The 19579-nt window shown below is 39.6% G+C and overlaps 1 protein-coding gene across 1 annotated transcript; it reads right to left on the bottom strand.

Moving 5' to 3' along the window:
- Positions 1-3578: 3578 nt before the first annotated feature.
- Positions 3579-18925, bottom strand: slc35e1 (solute carrier family 35 member E1). Its single transcript, XM_080032577.1, has 6 exons — positions 18585-18925; positions 15030-15100; positions 12124-12261; positions 11390-11515; positions 10886-11131; positions 3579-6744 (listed from the first exon to the last, which is right to left on the bottom strand). The coding sequence occupies exons 1-6, from the start codon at positions 18910-18912 to the stop codon at positions 6517-6519; spliced, it is 1137 nt and encodes a 378-aa protein (XP_079888703.1). The 5' UTR covers positions 18913-18925; the 3' UTR covers positions 3579-6516.
- Positions 18926-19579: the final 654 nt, after the last annotated feature.

Genomic DNA, 19579 nt, shown 5'->3' with positions numbered 1-19579 from the left:
TTCCTTCAATTAGGAACATTTCCATGGTTTCAGCATTAATAAGTGTACTTTTTTTTTTAACCTTTATTTATACAGGTAAATCCCATTGAGACCGAAGACTCTTTTACAAGGGAGACTTTTTTTCCTTTCCCATGTTACCATTCACACACATTCATACACCGATAGCAGGCTAACTATCGACATTCACACGAGGCAAGGTGGGTGAAGTGTCTTGCCCAAGGACACAACAACCATGACACAGGTGGCAGGGCAGGGATCGAACCTCCAACCCTTTGATCATCAGCAGACCCGCTCTACCAACTGAGCCACAGCCGCCCCAACACTTAACACCTATGTATATTATTAACACTGTATTTTGTATATAATCTGTAAATAAAGACGTTCAATATGTCCAGTTTTCCCTTAATGCATTTATTCCTCCCTCCCCCAACATTTAAAAATAGCATTTCCTAAACATAAGCAGACAAGACAGTGCCTAGCTGCACCTCTGTACAACATTTTCTGTACCGGGACACCATAAATAAAAATCTATAAACATCGGGTAAGTACAAATTTTGTCCGAAGATCCATTGTAAGACGCACCAAAATAATAATTATACAAGTTTTACATAGTAACTTTCTCCCCCCTTTTAATCCTCTCATTTACATCCCACTTAGAAGTTTTACAGGGGAGGCCACATCCACATCCAGAGCTCTCCCAATCAGCTCACTGTAACAATCAAAATCATGAGGAAATTCATAAAATAAGTTTTATTAAAGGTCACATATTATGCTAAATGCACTTTTTAAATGTGTTCTAACATATCCATGGGTCCACAGTGTGCCTAGAGACTGCCAAAATATTTTTAAAAATAACACTCTCCTTTTCTCACAATCCCCCTTTCTGAAACCACCACCCCTCCCCCACCCAATATACTCCAGTCAGAATTTTCCCCTTTTCTGACCTCACAAACTGGAAAGCCAGAAGCTTCCACTGTGCAGCCCACACCCCTATTTCTTATTGGTCCACGGCCCTGACAGACAGAGGGCGAGGCGTATCTGGTTTCGCTTCCGGACAGGGGGCGGGGGCAGCGCAAAGATTGTATATTTACGAGGGGAGCTGCAGCTCTTTTTAAAAAATAGGCCATTGTGAGATTAGCTGAACTTCAGCATAGTACAATAAATTATCTTAAAGTTTTTTTCAGCAAACAATTAAAGAAAAACGTATTAGTGACCACTAAGACCATATAATATGGTGTATAATAGTACCGAAAAGTGTATAATATGGGAGCTAGGGGTGTGCACGTGTACACGTGTACACGAGTAACCGTTTAGTAAATCATAACCGTTTAGGAAAAATCAATAAACGAAAACCGTTAAAAAAAATAATCTTCAAATTTTAAATGTTCTTTTTTTCAAAGTTTTTAAATATGTTCTGGAGACACGCATTTATTGATTTTACATCACTAATAAACTACTTGGGGAGGATAAAAGCTAGTCTGCCCAATCTGTCTGTCCCTCGGCGTGTGTGTGTGTGTGAGTGTGTGTGTATAATCGCAAACACACGCACACACACAAGGGGAGGCGCCGTTCTCGGTCTCGACTCACAGCCACGGAAGAGTGATGAAAGATAACCTAAAGATTAAAGTTACCCGGTTGACGTGAACTACGCGCGTAAGTAGCCCGAACTTTATAACACCTGTTCGACCTGCATAAACGCGGACATGTAGAAAGCGATAGGCTATATTAATCAGGAAATTAATGAAGCGCGATAATGACGGCGCACATGACAGGCGAACGCGTATGTGTGTGTGCGCGCTCGCCTACAGGACGGCGGGCGCACGAGGACAATGACGTCACGGTTAACCGTGTACACGAAAAAAATTCCGTCGTGTACACGGTTTGACATTTTTGTAAACGTTCACACCCCTAATGGGAGCTTTAAGTTTTTTTGTTTTTTTTAACATCCTGTCCACCTGCAAAAAAGGCCTCCATTCCGTGATGACACACACACACAAACTAAACTGTGTGCTCAAACACTCAAAAGGGTTATACACACTTTTGACAAACGTGAGGAAAGACAGAATTCATCTGCTGCAGTGGGTGATTTTTTGCTGTTTTGACCCTAAAATATAATTGCAGCCAATGTTACGTCGCATTGACTGAACCAAAGCGAGAGCAAAAACATGGACTCTAATTGATGTATAAACGAGGGCCTAAGTTTAAGGAACAATGCCATGACGATATAGTATGTCCAAATTGAATGATTGTACTGTATATGTTGTGCATACAACGTGCATTGAAAGTATATACACTTTGTAAAGAGAGCTGCAGTATGATAAAGAGAAAAAGTAGGGGGCGCTTGTGGTGCAGTGGTCAGAGCATCACCCCCTGGGCCCAGGCCCCGCAGCAGACCCGGGTTTGAATTCTGCCCGGGTCAGTTCTCTGCATGTCTTCCCCACTTTGCCCCATTTCAACTCTGTCACTCCAAAAACCTGTCTAATAAAAGCAAAAATGCTCCAAAAATAAAGTATGCAATTTGGAATGTGGGGTTTGAAAGGATTGTATCTTCTCTTTGTTGGGGGTTGTCTTTCGAGGTCACAGTCAATCAATTTTATCTGAACAGTTAGGATTGTTTAAATTAACTATTTTGATCAAAAATGTGTATCTAGTCATGTAGGGGTGCACAATGTAGCACAGATCTGATATAAGATGATGTGTGTTTTAGTTCAGCAGTAAAAAGGGGCTCTACCACTTGATGAAATTGAAAACTCTAAAAGCAGTTGATTTAACGAAGGTAAATGTTCTTGTTAATGTACAAGATTTACTGAATCCACTATGTTCTCCAGCCCCTCAGATGTTGGGGGAGTAAGAATACGTTGGGTTTGAACGGCTGTTTGCAGGAGCTGATGAGTAGTTAAGACGGGATGTGTGCGGCTATCGAACCAAACAATGAGCAATGAGGCTCGTTCCTTGTGGCATTGGACCCTGGTACGGGTCGGGCCCAGGTGGTTCTCTGCATGTCATTCCCCTCTTTACCCCATTTCATACATCTAAAAAAGCTAAAATGCCCTGAAGAATTCTCTTTAAAAAATAAATAAACAAACATTACTTAAGATAAATGCTACCTTTATCAAATGTACTAGGCCTATTTAACGTTGATGCTGACACCGTCTCAGAGGTTTTGTTTGCACTCCTTTGTCATATTTGAAAAGCTGCTGTTTGTGGTGCCAAGATAGATTTTTTTGCTTCTTTCTTACATTTCAATTTAACACAACAGCAGTCAAACACCAACACCACAAAGTGCAGCCTCAAAGTGTCAAATACTCAAGACACACACACACACACACACACACACACACACACACACACACACACACACACACACACACACACACACACACACACACACACACACACACACACACACACACACACACACACACACACACACACACACACACACACACACACACACACACACACACACACACACACACACACACACGTCGGCTACAAACCTTCTCAGCGGTACAAGCTGTTTTCTCTATTACTAACTTAAAAAAAAAAAGAGATAACAGACTTTGATATTAGTTTGTTTCTGGGAAACCCAGAGCACACTGACCTAGCAGAGGTGGGTCTGGGGGTGTGAGTGTGTCTTTAATTTGTCAAAGAAGGCAAACATAGAACAGTTTAAAAAAAAACAAAAAAAACATTAGAATATAACCGCACTTTCCCCCATACCCAAATCTACCAAGGACTACAGCTGAAACAAGCTCACTATAACTGGCACTTTTACAAAAATTCAATTAACATGGGTTGTCCATACAAAGTATAAGATCTAAAGCGCTTCGAGTCTGTGAAAAACCAGGCAAAGCGCTATATAAGTGGAGTCCATTTACCATTTACAAAGTATAAGATCAGAAATACAACATTTGATGTTGAGACAATTTTTTTTTTACAGAAGATAAAAACTTTATATTGCTGCAGTGAAATGCTCAGTGTGCGGAGGAGAAAAGTCACTTTCCTAATATAGTTCTTCAAGCAGTAAAAAAGGCTTTTCATTAATAAAATGACTAAAAGTTACCAGTTTTGCAGACACTAATCATTATCTATATTTAAACCTTTTGTCTACCTGCAATTACAGTTGAATCTTTCATTGCACAAATCAAAACTCTGATTTAATGCATGTTTCATTTTGAAATCAAGTCTGTCCAGTCAGTGGCTGTCTGACACCAAATGTTACAAAAATGCTTTAAATTCAACACCAGAACGAAGTCACTTGGCAGACAGTCGCATACAACATTTAGTTGTTCATGTTAGAAGTTCATGATGTGCAAACTTTAAACAGGGCTCCGTTTTAATAAAACATTATCATGACAGAGCAGCTTTGGTTCAGGCTGAAGAGTCGCCTGACAGGAGAAACCTTGCAGATCAATAAATACAAAAGAAAAAGATAAGAAAATAATGCATTGTTTTAAATTGTTTTCTCAACTCCAAACCATGACGGCTGAAACATTCATTCCAACATCTCTACATGGTTAGAATCAAAGCTGAAACTTTAGGTCATAATTGTTTTAGTAAATCTGATTGAAAGTTAACCGTTTTCAGATAAGCCCAAAAATATCAAAGAGTACATTTATCTGTTAACTTATCTGTAGGAGGTCATTGACTGTTTGTCGAGAAAAATAGTCTCAATAATTTTTAAAAATTATTTTCTCAGTTTAAAGTAGGGCTGCAACTAACGATTATTTTAATAATCGATTAATCTGTCAATTATTTTCTCGATTAATCGATTATTAGTGTATTGATCTGTAAAATGTCAGAAAGGTGAAAAATTTTGATCAATTTTCCAAAGCCCATGTTGACGTCCTCAAATGTATTGTTATGTCCAAAACACACAGATATTTCAGTTTACTTTCATAATAGGATTAAAGAAACACGAAAATATTCACATTTGAGAAGCTGAAATCAGAGAATTTGAAGAAAAAAAAAAGAATTACTCAAAACGATTAATCGATCATCAAAATAGTTGGCGATTATTTTAATAATCAATTCATCGATTAATTGTTGCAGCTCTAGTTTAAAGACGTGGTTTTGAAAAGCCGTATTGGATAGTTTCATTGTTTTACCCACAGTGGATGTAAGAACACAACACAATGAATACATATTTATTTATTTTGGGGCATTTTTCTTCATCGGGCACTTGTAATTTTAAAAAGAGTGCAAACACCGAGACGCAGCAAGATCATATCTACAATGGCATCTACTGTACACTAAAACCAGAGTCCACAGCCATGCTAACAGCTCTGTGAGATTGCACTCAGGCATGGTGGTGCTATTGACTGCATGCTACGGTTAGCATTTACAATGACGATGCTACATGCTGATGTTTAAACAAGTCTGCCATGTTAGTATGTATACTAACATTAGCATGGTAACATGTTATATATGGCATGTTACCATGCTTATGTTAGCAAAAGAAAGCAAAACTGAGAATGTAATTAGTTTTGTAGTATCGGACACATTTATATTGACCAGGTGATGTCACAAGAAGTCAGAGGATAACCAAAGTTAATCCAATATTTGGTTTTATAACATAATTATACATCGTATACTGATGCTAGGAGATCACCCATCAGTAGAATTGGAATTGATCCTCTGGGAACATGAATGACCGAATTGGTATTAATCCTCTGTGAACATGAATGACCGACCCACATGGCCACAAATAAAGCAAAGCTGCTAGCATGGCGAAAAAATGCCTGGTGAGTCTGATCAGACTATTACATCATCAGACCAAAGAGTATTTTTTAATTACTGGGTTCCTATAGTCCTTGAATGTCTCACGTTTTTAGTAATGCAAAACATTTAATTGACTGTAGACAAACATTCTAACAGGTTGTTTCTGCTCACATTATTACAGGTGCCTCACGAAGAAAAATGAAAACCCTTAACATGAATTTTATCAAACCAAAATGTTAACAGCATTCCAATGAGCTCTGCTCCTTATGAGATGCAAAATGACGGCCTCTTGTTTCGGTGCAAGTTAGCGGTTAAAGAAAAAAAATCAGTCAACCTCCTCACCTTTGAAAGTGAAAAAAATAACCCAAAACATACAATGTCTGTAAATAAAACAAAACTCAGATTCAGAGGTGCAAATCAATTAGAAACCACTGTTTACAGGTCCACCTAATGTGGCACATTCCTGTGTCTGGATAATATGTCTAAATCAGTAAACAAAATGTCTGAAAACGGACGATATGTGTTGAATTTTCTCTCAGACCATCCCATACAGTCGGTACCAAAGTAATAAATAAACAATGACTTACAGCAAAGCTGTCAGAAAGTGAAGTTTAGACAGGAAGGGGCGTGGGAGAGGTCATGTCACTTGGCCATCTTGACCTACTCATCTCATTCCTCCTATCCACAACAAACGGCACTTGCCTTCAGTCTTGTGTGCGGGGCGCTGAAGACCCGCTGCTGGGAGGGCGGCTACACACAGTAGTGTCCTTTACAGCGACCCTGGGTGATCCTTTAGACCACATACTGGTGGTTGTTGCCGGAGTTTGTCGTGTAGGCTTGACGGCTGTACTGGAAGTGGTCGGTCAGCACAGTGTTCCAGCTGTGCTGCTGCTCTGAGCCGTGGGAGAAAGGCACTGACCCGTTGGCCTGGATCTTGTCCAACGCCGGGTTGTCAAAGGAGATCAGGTCTGACTTGTTTCTGGGCAGCAGCTTCTTCTCCTTGTTGGCATCATACTTGGCCTGTTGGCAGGGAAAGACAAATGGATTCTAAATGACTGGGTGTCTTAGTAGCTAGTCCCCTAGCACTGCACTATGGCTGCCCACTGATCCTAAATAGTTTGTATCGTTCAAATGTTACCCAAGACAAAAAATAGAGCATGACTTAACCCATTGATGATGGCTGCTGCGCGACGCCACATTGTATCTCCTGCCTGATGCTGCGTAGCACAGCATTGTTACTTTATCTAATTTCCATGGCGTGCGTCATTGGTTCAAATACACATGAGGTGGGTTTTGTTGATTTTTTAAGACCACGTGACCACCCAAAAGTTGTGTGGTTTGCCGAAAATCACGTCAATCAAAGAAATTGATAATAAATAAATAAATAAATAATAATAATAATAAAAAATACGCCGGCTGTGTCGGCGATAGTGTATTACAGAACAGTTAGTGGCGTTCGGAGCGCAGAATCTAGGTCTACTATAGGCTACTGAAGAAAATCACTCAACACATTGCATCTATTTATTAACAATATTTATGAATTTAGTCTATATTTTGCTGCTCCAACTCAAATTCAGCCCAGCCAGGCGATAGTTAAGTTTCAGTTTTGTTTTCATCTCAGTGGTATACAGCCGTTTGGACCAGCTGATCGGTTTCCGACAGCGGGAGTCAGTCTGCGTTCCAGTTGTACTGGGAAGTCGGATTTATGGTGCCAGTGATAACTGAACTAAATTATAAAATAAAGCTATCTCCTCCTTCCTATATCTGTCTATCTTTATCCCTCCACTGCACACTCAGTCACTACTATCCATGCTAAAAGGAAGCAGGATTATAACCTCATTTAGCACATTATTTTTAAATATTTTATATTATTTATTCTTTTTTTTTCTCCCCCATCTAATTTTGACGATTTTTTGAAAAATGTGTTGGTTTGTAAGCGCTAAGGGAGCATGTTTAAATAAAACCTGTGAACCTTACCTTTTAAATGTATTTTATGTCATGTTTCTATGTGCTACACAGGCTTAGATATTAAGGTTTTGGTAGACTTCACAATCCGTACAATTTTTTCAGAAAACCCTCAGGCATTAAGAACATGCATCCTAGATTGCCATAGTCATCAATGGGTTAAAGCTCCCATATTATGCACTTTTCTGTACATTTTATATGGTCTAAGTAGTCCCTAATACTTATTTTTTTAGATGTTTGCTGAAAACCCCATTCAGATCATTTATTGTAGCAAGCCTCTATACCCTGATTTTCCTCTGGTCTCAGGGTGACCTATATTGGTGTCTGCAGCCTGCGATTTGGCTGGCCCCTCCCACCTCTCTGCCGGGCCCTCCCACCGTCTCTGCCGTGCTTACGTGATACTAGAGAGACACTGCGAACAAGGTGTTTACCCGGAGCTAAGCCATACTTTGAACAGTTTGACATGACCTGACATGATTAAAACCAGTGAAAACATTAGCCTCAAAGTTTGATTGCTACAGGAATAGCTTCCTATACGTTGTCATGTTAAAACCGAGGCATTATTAGACTGTAATGGGAAAGCTAAGTTAGTGTAATAGGGGCAAAAGCGGGATGCTACCGCGTAGCTACATGGGCGGTAATGGCCAAAAATAGCACTCAGACGATTTAAAACCAGTGAAAACATTAGCTTCAAAGTTTAATTTCTACAGGAATATCTTCCCATCCTTTGTCATGTTAAAAACGAGGCATTATTAGACTGCAATGGGAATGCTAAGTTAGTGTAATAGGAGCAAAAGCTGGATGCTACTCCCGAAGCTACACGCTACACTAGGTAAATAACAGGCAAACAACCATTGCGGAATTACTACACAAGTAGCTTCCTAAGCTTTGTCTCGTTATAAACGCGGAATTATTAAGACTGCTGTGATTAAGATAAATTAGTGTATTATGAGCAAAATGCTTCTGTGTTGGTTTATGCAACACTCTGCATGCCGGCAAAACTACGGGCATCTTGTCGCTTAGAGGGCAAAACAATATGGCTGTCGCTCGGAATATTTTCCAGAGGTTCTCGGGCCGCGGACCAATAAGAAATGGGGGGGGGGGGGTGGGGAGGTGGCTTCTCTCGCTATAACGAGAACAATTCTGAACAGAGTATATTGGGGGGAGAGGTGGAGGTTTTCAGAAAGAGGGAGGGTGAGAAAAGGATAGTTTTTTTTTTATATACTTTGGCAGTCTCTAGGCACACCGTGGACCCATACTTATGTTAAAAAAAATTAAAAAGTGCATTTTGCATAATATGGGAGCTTTAACTTCTGTATTTACATTTAAGGCACTGGCAAACAGCCACAAGAGGGAGGACAGAGATTTGGGAAGCTGCTTTTAGGCAGAGTGCTGAGCAGTTTACTATTATTATTAAGAAAGAACAGCTGTAAATGGAGCAAAAGCTTGACACAGACTATAGACAGAATATATAGAGTACATAGTTCGAAATTGCACTATGTAACTTCGGGTGTGTATGAACTAGGGATGTAACGATATGAAATTTTGAGTACGATACGATATTGCGATTGATATCACGATATCACGATACGATATTAAGCGCGTAATTCATTTCTACCCCCTCAAATGAAATGTTACTGCCGATTTAAATAAAACACAAACGAATAATTCAAATTTTTATATCTTATTATGAAGAGATTTCTGAGAGATTTAAACAACTTATCACCAAAACAAAGACACTGCTTCTCTACTATTTTTTTAAAGAAGCATTACACCTATAATTTTACTTTAGGCACTTGTCTGTAACTGTAAAAGTATGCATAAAGTAAAATAATTTAACAATAGTGTGATCATTTTCCCATGTCTTATTTGCTTATCAACTCTATTTTATTCAAGCTATGTTTTAACCTTAATAGGCCTACATTATGACAGGCACAATGAACTCAGTAAAATATTAAATTATGATTTTTATTTGTTAAAATGCAGTCTCAAAATCAATGTTTTTGCAGTGCACTCCTCTCCCTCATCCCTTCCTCGGTCACCTATGCTTGACAGTAGTGTCACCTAAGTTTGACCTAGTAGGGATTCCATAGTATTGCGCAACATGCCGGTGTTACGTCGAAAGCTGTGACCTGCCAGAATGTGTGATACAGCTTTCGGCGCAACACCGGTATAGCTCGTATAGCTGAGTTCCTATGCTAGTTCACGTGAAGTTGTGATGAACATATAAAGGATCTTTGGACTTATTTCCTTCATCTGCCTTTCACCGAAGTTTGCCGACTTTACCGGGGATTTAACGAGCGGTCGCGGTGGATGTTTTTTTTTTGTATCCCATTTCCTCACGTTCACCTGGATTCATAATGATATAACTCACCCGCGAGCAACTTTCTCTTCAGTCTGGTAAGCTACTATGCCGATCTTTTTCTCTATCTCTCCCTTTTCTCTTTCTCTCTCTTCTTCTTTGCTGCTGCGTGACTCAATGTGGCAAAGCTACACGCGCTGGTCTGCGTAGTGTAAACAACGGCCCACGTGAGACGTGACTGTTCATTTTAAAGTTAGAAGTCATGTTTCAGTGATAAGATGTTGTGTCAATGTGTTATTGTTTGGTTTCCAATGTTGGTGTGACCCTGACCCATATAGTGTTAGATTGAGTGCTACGTTTATGACAACGTTGCTTACCAGACTCTCCACAATGACGGAGCACATTTACCATGCACGCTCGCCTCAATACCATGACACGGTATAACTAGAAAAAACGTACGGTTGACATTCGTGGCCTTTTCATATCGCGAACGACCGTTTTGCGGTATATTGTTACATCCCTAGTATGAACAGTGGTATATTCTCACAACTGAATAAACAAACTTTCCTCAGAGGAAAATTGGATCCCTGGAACACTGTTCGAAGTTAGAAAGCTTCCCGAAAAGTTATCGATTCATTGTTGCTTACATGGGCCCACAGTTTTGTTTATAAACATATTCTAAGACTTACGTTTGGTTCTAGGTTCCTAAAAATAATTGTATTTTGGTTTATGATGATAAACTAAAATCAATATTAAAAATTACGTGTAGAGACAATATGTTTTGTAAACTGTCTTCAATTGATGGAACAAGAGAACATAACATTTCCCTTTTCTCCTTTGTGCTCTGCCTCATTTCCTTGTGACTACCTCACTCCATCTTAACGCTTAACTCACCTTGTTATAGAGGAACACCCCGACTATGGCCACCATCATTCCCATGACATTGATGCCGGTGACCGGGTTGCGCAGCATTAGCAGTGAGATGCTAATGACCATGATCCTCTTGGTGGCGTTGGCGACGGCATAGCTGAGCGGGCTGACGATGTTGAGCACGCTGAAGGCAATGACATTCTGAGCAAAGTTGCAGAAGCCACTGATGAGCAGGAGGACAAAGGTTCCCGACCATTCTGAGACGTCCGACTGTGAAGAATAGCGGGACGATCAGGTTACATTCAGGGTTATTGTGCTGCTGCGAACTCTACCAAACCACCATAAAACTTCATTTAAGGTGGAATCAGCGATTCTGGAGAATGTCTGTTGTCATAAAACACTTTGTCAAGACAGTACAGACAGGAAGTGGATCCTGAGGAAACATTAATTGATTTTTACAAAAAAATAGTTTGTCAACAAGTGTCCTCCAGAAATCGCTGACTCCACGTTTAAATAGCAGCTACTTACCAGGTTTCCATTCACAAGAAACACAGACAGATCCACCAGAACCCAAGTGGGCACCATGAAGATTACAGCATTAAAGCCCAGGATTTTGAGCAGTCTCAAGTGATGGATACTTGTGTCACGCAACACCTTTAAAAAAGGGAGAAAAATCAAAGATATAGTGATTGAAAGTTGTGTTGTGTCTTTCCCAGTGTCCTATGCACTAACTGAACATGATCAAATCAAAGTTTTAAATGGTCACAGAACCTGCTGTAACATTTAAATGTACATTTTTTTAATATTTACACTTGTGATCAACATTTTTGCTTTGATATTATCTATAGACAATGTTAGCACATTGGATTTAAACTTGAACACTCTCATAAGGAAGATATGTGCAAGGGTCAGTGAGATGCAGCGACAGTGGTAAACGCTCACCACCGAACATTAGCATTTAGGTTAGATTCTCCCTTCAGCCCCCCGTAAGCATTACTCATAACATCGTCTTTAAAAACTGTATTTAATTAACATTTAAAAAAGGGTTAAAGGTATTTCAAAATGGATAAGTCGCATTTTCCAATTACAGTCACTGCAGGCCATAGTGAAGGGCATCTTCCTCTTCTTACATGATGGAACATTAATGCGACACACAACACAAAACCACTTCTCCTTTCTGACTACAGTTGGATGGATGTAAGTTCCTCTCCCCACAGCCTCCAACACATTCACAGCACATACCAGGTGTGAGAAGGACTTACCTTTTTGGAGAAGATGTTCTGCAGAGAGAAACATAGCGTGGCAGCCAGAGCACTGATGAGTCCAGAGACATCAAAAGACAGCTCAGTCACCGTGGCCAGCAGTACTCCACCAATGATGGGGATGAGCGATACGTAAACCTACAACAGGGACACAGTCAGCAGGAGATAATATAAAGACCTATTTACTAGATTATTTCCTAGTATAGTAATAAAATAGAATGAGCTGCTTCAATAAATTGCGATCTTTTGTTTGGACAGAACAAGCAATATGAAGATGTTATGTTGTCTGACATTTTATAGACAAACTAATCCGCAAATAAATCCTTAATGAAAGTTACTATAAGGATATGAGTGTCCTGTAGCCACCTAATATTTGTTTGGTCACCTCTAATAACGGTATTTAGAGAAAAGCCATACATTACAGTTACATTGATACATGTTTATCACAAGTCACCTCTCTTCACAGAAAAATGTAAAATGCAACATTTGAGAATAAAATCCAACACACTTAACCTTTCTTGGGAAATCTGAGAAACAGAGGAAAAAATTCTAAACAAAGTCTAAATCTATCCAAACATTTTCACTCGAGAGGGTGCAGCTGGACGTTATAACCCTCCTAACCTGGAACACGAACACACAATCGAACACACACACTCTTGCATATTAAAAATATTGTAAGAAATAAAATACCTGCCGTTGTCATGAAACCCACTTGGGCACCCACTGATTCACTCACTCTTCTCAACCAAACACTTTGAGAACAATGAAACTGAGAAAGCACTGCACTGATCATGTTGCATGCTTCTTGTTGGACTATAACAGTAAGAACAGGCTGTACAATAAAAGTTAAAAATGCAGGTTGGGAACTTGTTAAGCCAGTAACAATACTGTAGACGGTGCCTTTAAATAAGTTCTACTACATTCATTGGTTGATGATTTACTATTGGAATAGGATCCACAAGGATGCAGAACAGCTCTTGATTGGATGTATTCCACACGTGCTGATCTTGTACTTCTATCACTTTTGTAAAAATTGCCGGTTCTTTTTTAAGAAGGCTTATTTTTTTTGCATAGGCCTGGATTTTGGTACCATTTCAATTGTCCCGACTGACATATTTTGAAAATTCATCACAAAGGGTTCTTGCAACCAGAAAAAAATAGTTGAAGACCAAATATATAGAGGGGGGTAAAATGTGTTCAGTGCAATCCTAGATTGGATTAAAACATATACCGAACTTGCCACCCAAAGGGACCGCTTCACTTGTCTGAGTATACATGGCCTTTCAAAGATTTGATAAATGGCTGGAACATAGCCGACTCCGCTATGCTAGTTGGCGCTGTAGCCCTTGCAACAGGTGATTATAGAGCCACGTCCAGTTCCTTTCCGGCAAAAACACTATTTTTTATATCGTCTCCTTCCACTTCCTTGTGAAATCCCCGGCAGGGAACTCTCAAGCAAGCGCAGAACGAGAACTCCGAAATGTGATCCTGCATGCAGATAGAATGCCGACTATGAACGAGTTATATAGGTGTTCTTATCCGACTTTGCTTGTCCGTTAATGTGCCAATTTGTGTGCGAAGTAGATTGGATAAAGGTGTTTTCATGCATTTTACAAGTCCTGTTGAAGTCTTATTTGTTTATATTCACCCGATTATGAGTCTGCATGTAAACCCACTGACTGTGTCCACTTCAGATAACCTGTACGGTCTACATTAATCCAGCACACCTGTTCTTCCACAAAGTCTGCTTTTATGATTTCCTATAATACAGTTTTTGTTTAACCTGTCATAAAAGGTGACAATAAAATAATAAATGTACATACTGAAGTCATATTTAGAGGTGACTTTGTACTGGACTGCATGATACTCACAGGTGTTTTTCTGCTACCTTTGCTACCTTCATGTATGTGAACGGGAGGGCGATACCTCTCAATATCATATAATACAGTATAACTATGAGCTCAGTAATAAACATCTAAATAAATATGACAATGTCAACAAAAACTGAACATGAGCTTCGGGAAAGATATCTGTTACAGTGTTGGACTGCATTACATTGTGTAGATGTAACTAATAAAGTGGCATATAAAAGCAATTAGCTTGTTAAAATGTGTTTCAACATTAATCTCAGCCCAGTCCAGTGCAGCCTGCTGCTCCTCAAACAGAATTTCTACTCAGACAGTAAGACGTCATCAGCACCAAAGCACCCCGTCTGTGAACCTAGTCTGTCTGAATACTGACCATAAGGTAAACATGACAATCTGATGTTAGAGGGCTCCTTATTCACATTTGACTGTAAAATGTTCCACCACCAGGAAGAAAAAGTTAAGATGTATTACGCTTCCCTGAACAAGCTTTTGGCCTCCAATCTTGCTTCGTTGATAACAAGTTGAGGCAGATGTTGAGATGTTTTTTTCTGCGCAACATTATTAGAGGTTTTGTTTGATGTAGGAAGATGTTCTTACTTACAGTGACTGAAGTGAATCAACCGGTCCATCCAGTGAAGATCACTGACAGTGTTTCAATCAAACAAGGAGATAACACTTCCTCTAGTAATCTTATAAAGAGAGAACTGACCCAAAATACTTTCCTAAGTGCTTTAAGACATAAACAGCCTTATAGTTGGCTCCTATCATTATATGCAAAGTTGTGAGCGAGTTTGGGGATTTAACAGGTGAATGTGGCCAACTGGTGGAAATAAAAAAGTTCCCTCCCTGACCTCCACTTTTCTTATAGAACATCTAATGGACCTAAGGGACAAAACTCACAAAAAGCCCCTGTAGATGGCCGTAACATGAGACGCAGTGCATGCGCAGCACGGTGCCACATCACCACTGCTGAGACTCACACACCGGCTGAAACAAGAGCGCGCCTTGTGCCCTACTTGCCGAGTCAAATCTACTCACCTTTGTGGTTTGCTTCTCCTTCATGATGATTCTTGATAGCAGCACAACCCATATTGGCATTGTGGCTTTGACTGTGGAAAAAAAAGAGGTGGAAAGAAAAAAGCGGACAATGTGAGATTGTATAGTTTAACAATCAGTCTGTTGCCTTAGCAAACATGTGTCACAATTTAAAAGCCGCAGGTAAAGAGAAGAACACATGGAGGCTTGCATTTTATTTGTAATGCTCCTAGTCAGAGCCTGGCCCACGCCTCAGTCAAACAATTAATTTTTTCACTAAGGGATTCACACACTGCCTTGTGTCACTGACTCACGTACTATTAAGTTCTTCCTGGTACTGTATGTGTCACCACCAACAAGGATACAGTTTTGATCAGGACTCGTGGCGCCACTTTTACTTCAAAAATCATCAATACTAGATTAAGCAGCATTTAAAACTGCCATCAACAAGGACAGATTACAATATTATTAAAGTAAAGCAGGGACTTAAACACTTCGGGCCAGTAACTATGACAACCCGGTTGCCTGAGTCTCCGCTGAAATTATTGATTTCTCTTTTTTTAAATAATATTTTTTATATTTATTTTCTATTGCGCCAAATACAAGTCATCTATCTAATGTCTATTTTCATATATAACTGGTGCTAATGATTAAGGCCCTGTTCTCACGGCAACACGAAACGGTGCAAACGCGGAAAAATTCCCGCGGTTGCACTATATCATGTACATGAAAACAGCAAACGCAGGCATGAAACCGCAAGTTTTTGAGATCTACTCCCAGGGAGGATTTTTTGGAAAACACAACGGTTTTGGTTTCGTGTGAACACCGAAACCATTTCCCCTGGTAACGCTGACGTTACGGCTCCACTTCACGTATGCATAGTCTATAACATTTGCTGTCATATACCCACACGCGAGTTATAAAGTTAGAAGACAACATAACGTGCAGGGCTTAAATAGGCCTATAACACTAGCCAATTTAGTCTGTAGTCTATTAGTAAGTTATTGATACCATGCACCCGCCACTTTGTCTGGGGAAAGATTTGTGCTCTGCCGCTTTTTCTACCAAAATAAACTTGTGTACACGGCTCTCTCTACATTAAAAAACACTATCCATAGTTCAGCGCGCAGCGGTTAAGTTACTGTTCAACAAAAGGAGCATTAAGGCTACGGCTTCACAGTAAAAGCATTTCACTGGCTAAACATTAACAGCATTTCACCGGACAAACGTGAGTTGACTTTTATTTTGAAGTACGACTAACAGGAAAAGTAGCCGCTCACAAAGTTCAATGCGGTGAAATAAGAGGACAGAAAGCTTGTCATTTACAATACTTGTAACCCCAAGCTTACACCAACCGCTTTATGAACGTTAGTGGCATTAATTTTCGGTTTCAGTAAGGTTTTATGCATCAAATTGTACCGGAAAAGCTATCTACTACTACCTTGTACCGCCAACTGCTGGCCTGGCATGCTTACTACATCGATTTCGTCCCGTTTCCTCTGAAAACATGTGCACGGGTGAAGATGTCAGATAAATTGTGTCTGAACGGGGTTTTTTTTAAAACCAAAAACGGGAAAACTGTCACGTTTTCACCGTGAGAACAGGGCCTAAATAAACCGATAGGGCAAGTGAAAAAAAACCTTAGCGTTGAGCTCTGCCTTACTGACATATGAGGTGCGACAAAGCGGTTCTTTGAAATAATTCAGGTCAGAACAGGTAAAGACTAGTTTAATTTAAAGTTGAATTCAACTAGATGTTAGTAAAGAGCTGTCATCAATACTACATAATTCATTGGTTTAACTATACACTGGCTGTAAGTTACAACTGGCCAAAACTAATAAACTAAATATGAAGGGTATAATTACATTTGCATATTGTTCACGTCTGGGCGTGTGTGAACCTGCAGAAATTTGATTTGCTGTCAATCTCCTTGATGAATGCAGTGACTGAATAACTGGCCTGCACTTTACATACCAACAGTCGAAGCTGGCCCTCAACAGATGAATGTGACAGAACCTGAAATAGCACCAGAGGCTGACTACAAACAGCAGCCTTCAAAAAAACAGAATTGTAACATCTCTTTAAGAAGTTCCAACAAAAAGTGAACTTTAACAAACATAATATATCATTCATATAAGGAAGGACTTTTAGTTTCCGACTGAATTAGTTTTAGCAATGGATTGCATGGCTTTAGCTGGGTGTACCTGTAAAGTAGTGACTGAGTGTACCTAATATAGGCTGCAGTTCTTCAGAGAGACACAGTCAGTGCGGTTACATGGCACAACTAGATTGGATTATCACATATATCGAACAAGACACTCGAACGGACCGTGTCACTTGTCTGAGTATACATGGCCTTTCAGAAATCGGATAAATGTCCGATGCATGGCTGTCTCCACTATGCTAGGTGGCGCTGTAGCCCTTTCAACCATGCTTTCAACAAGTGGTTTTAGAGCCACGTCCGGTTCTCTTCCGTCAATAACCCATGGTGTAGCCTATCACGCGCAGGCACACAAGCAAAGAACGAGAAGTCCGATATGCGATGTCCGATCCCTGTATACATGCAGAGAGAAAGCCGACAATGAACGAATTATCTAGGTGTTCTTATCCGACTTCTCTTGTCCGTTATTGTGCCGATTTGTGTCCGAAGTAGATCGGATAAAGGTGTTTACATGCAGTTTAAAAGTCCTGTTGAGGTCTTATTCGTTTAGTTATCCGATTATGAGTCTGCATGTAAACGCACTGACTGTTATTGAATTACACAGCAGGAAACTTAATAATCATAATAAGACTTTTTTGATGCAACTCTAAATGGAATTAAAGTTTTATAGAAAAAAAAGATAGCAATTTCTTTTTTTAACATTTTATAATTTTCAAGATTTAGAAAAGATTGATTTAAAATATTTTAAAACCAATTAAGAACTTACTTTTAGATTAACATAATGAATGCTTATTAAAACCCTTTGACAGGATCTGTAGGTCCTGTACCCTCACTGCAATATTTCACACTGGATATTGAATGAGAAACATTAATTACATTATGGGTTTGATGTGATTAGTGTATGAGGTCAAAGGAGATGCTCACTGCAGATCAAGTTCAGTAAGATTTCAACAAGTTAAATTTAGGACAATTATGAATGCAAATTTAAACCTATTTTACGCCCATACTGGCATGAAGGCGTTAAGATACATTTTTAGATTTAAGACTTTTTGAAGACCTGCAAAAACCCTGGGAATGGACCCTCCCCCCTGGCGTAGAAAATCAGCGTTAATTAAGTTAGCTACCTAGCTAACAGCAATTATGAATTATTCCTAAGGGGAGTCTTAAGCTAAACAATTAGTAAGTTAGAGCATATGTAGGTAACTTAATTCATCTAGTGAAAGCCTGTCTGTTCACCACTCGCAGGACTCCCCCAGGGGCCTCAGTCGAGTTAAATGTCGGTGTAGCCGAATTAGCTCCTAGAAGCTAACACCAAATGACGTTACAGACACATCAAGTTCCTTATGCACGCGCCAGGTGGCATCACGTTATTTTTACTCAAATTAACACATACTCACCGGTGTGCGCGTATGAAACTGGTACTTTCCATATGCTGAAGTGAGCCGAAACAGACGCAAAGTATTTCCCGAAGGCTAGAGGCAGGATGTACCAGCGGTAGTACCGGCTGGGTAGCTCTGTTTTGGGGACTCCCCACGCGCGCAGTAGCGGCGGAAGAAACACGACGATGGAGATGATGTGAAACAGAGAGACTGTAACCGGGTAAGGGAAACTATTTAGGATGATTTTGTTGACGATGTTGCCCCCAGAGCTGACCGTGTACCAACACACGCACAGTAAAAATATCCGGATCCCGTCCCTGACTGGGGGCCGGTCCGCCGCAGCCATCTTCCACCGCGGAGTGACGAGTCACTGGCGGAGCGAGTGAGTCCAAGGCTTCCGGACATAGCTTTTTCAAAATAAAAGCCACTCTTGGAAACCGAGACAAGTTGGTTTTTTAAGATGTACATGCTGTTTGATGCATTTAAAAAAAGTTTTTAAGCTTTGAATTGAAATCATTTGAAAAAAAAAACTACTGCAATTAATTTAATATGACTATTTACTGTATTGTTTTTCCTGTAATTTATTACATGTTTGACACACACACTTGAGTTTTCTCCCTATATATGTATTTTCTATTCTAAAAAGGGGCATCTGTGTTGTGTCTTTGCCTTGTATTTTGTATTGATGTAATTGTTAGGTTATAACAGTAAACTGTTCTTGAATTCGATTTTAATCTCTATGAAGTACATGAAAAATGTTGTTCCTTGTGTCCGATCTTATCTAACAATTACATTTTTCCAATTACTACACATATGAATACATTTACAATATACAGTAAAAATACTATATTCTAAAAACTCAACTCAATACTATAAACTTTTATTGAAGGGTTTATTTACTTTTTTTATTTGCAGTTTGGGGAGTATGGGAATGTTGTTTCCAACATCCAAATTCAGCTGAGAGTAATGTATATGCACATCCTGCATTGTGGGAATTCATTTGTCGGATTAGT

Source organism: Ammodytes marinus (assembly GCF_949987685.1).
Source record: "Ammodytes marinus genome assembly, chromosome: 8".
In the NCBI taxonomy this organism is placed as follows: Eukaryota; Metazoa; Chordata; class Actinopteri; order Uranoscopiformes; family Ammodytidae; genus Ammodytes; species Ammodytes marinus.
The sequence above is the reverse complement of the archived record's forward strand: the minus strand, read 5'-3'. Positions and strand labels throughout refer to the sequence as shown.

Excerpts from the sequence above, each read along its gene's own strand:
- slc35e1 (XM_080032577.1), bottom strand. The coding sequence starts at position 18,912 with ATGGCTGCGGCGGACCGGCCCCCAGTCAGGGACGGGATCCGGATATTT. Across the intron at positions 15,101-18,584 it reads AGTTTCATACGCGCACACCG|TCAAAGCCACAATGCCAATA; the intron begins GTGAGTATGTGT and ends TTTTTTCCACAG. Across the intron at positions 11,132-11,389 it reads TTCTTGTGAATGGAAACCTG|TCGGACGTCTCAGAATGGTC; the intron begins GTAAGTAGCTGC and ends TATTCTTCACAG.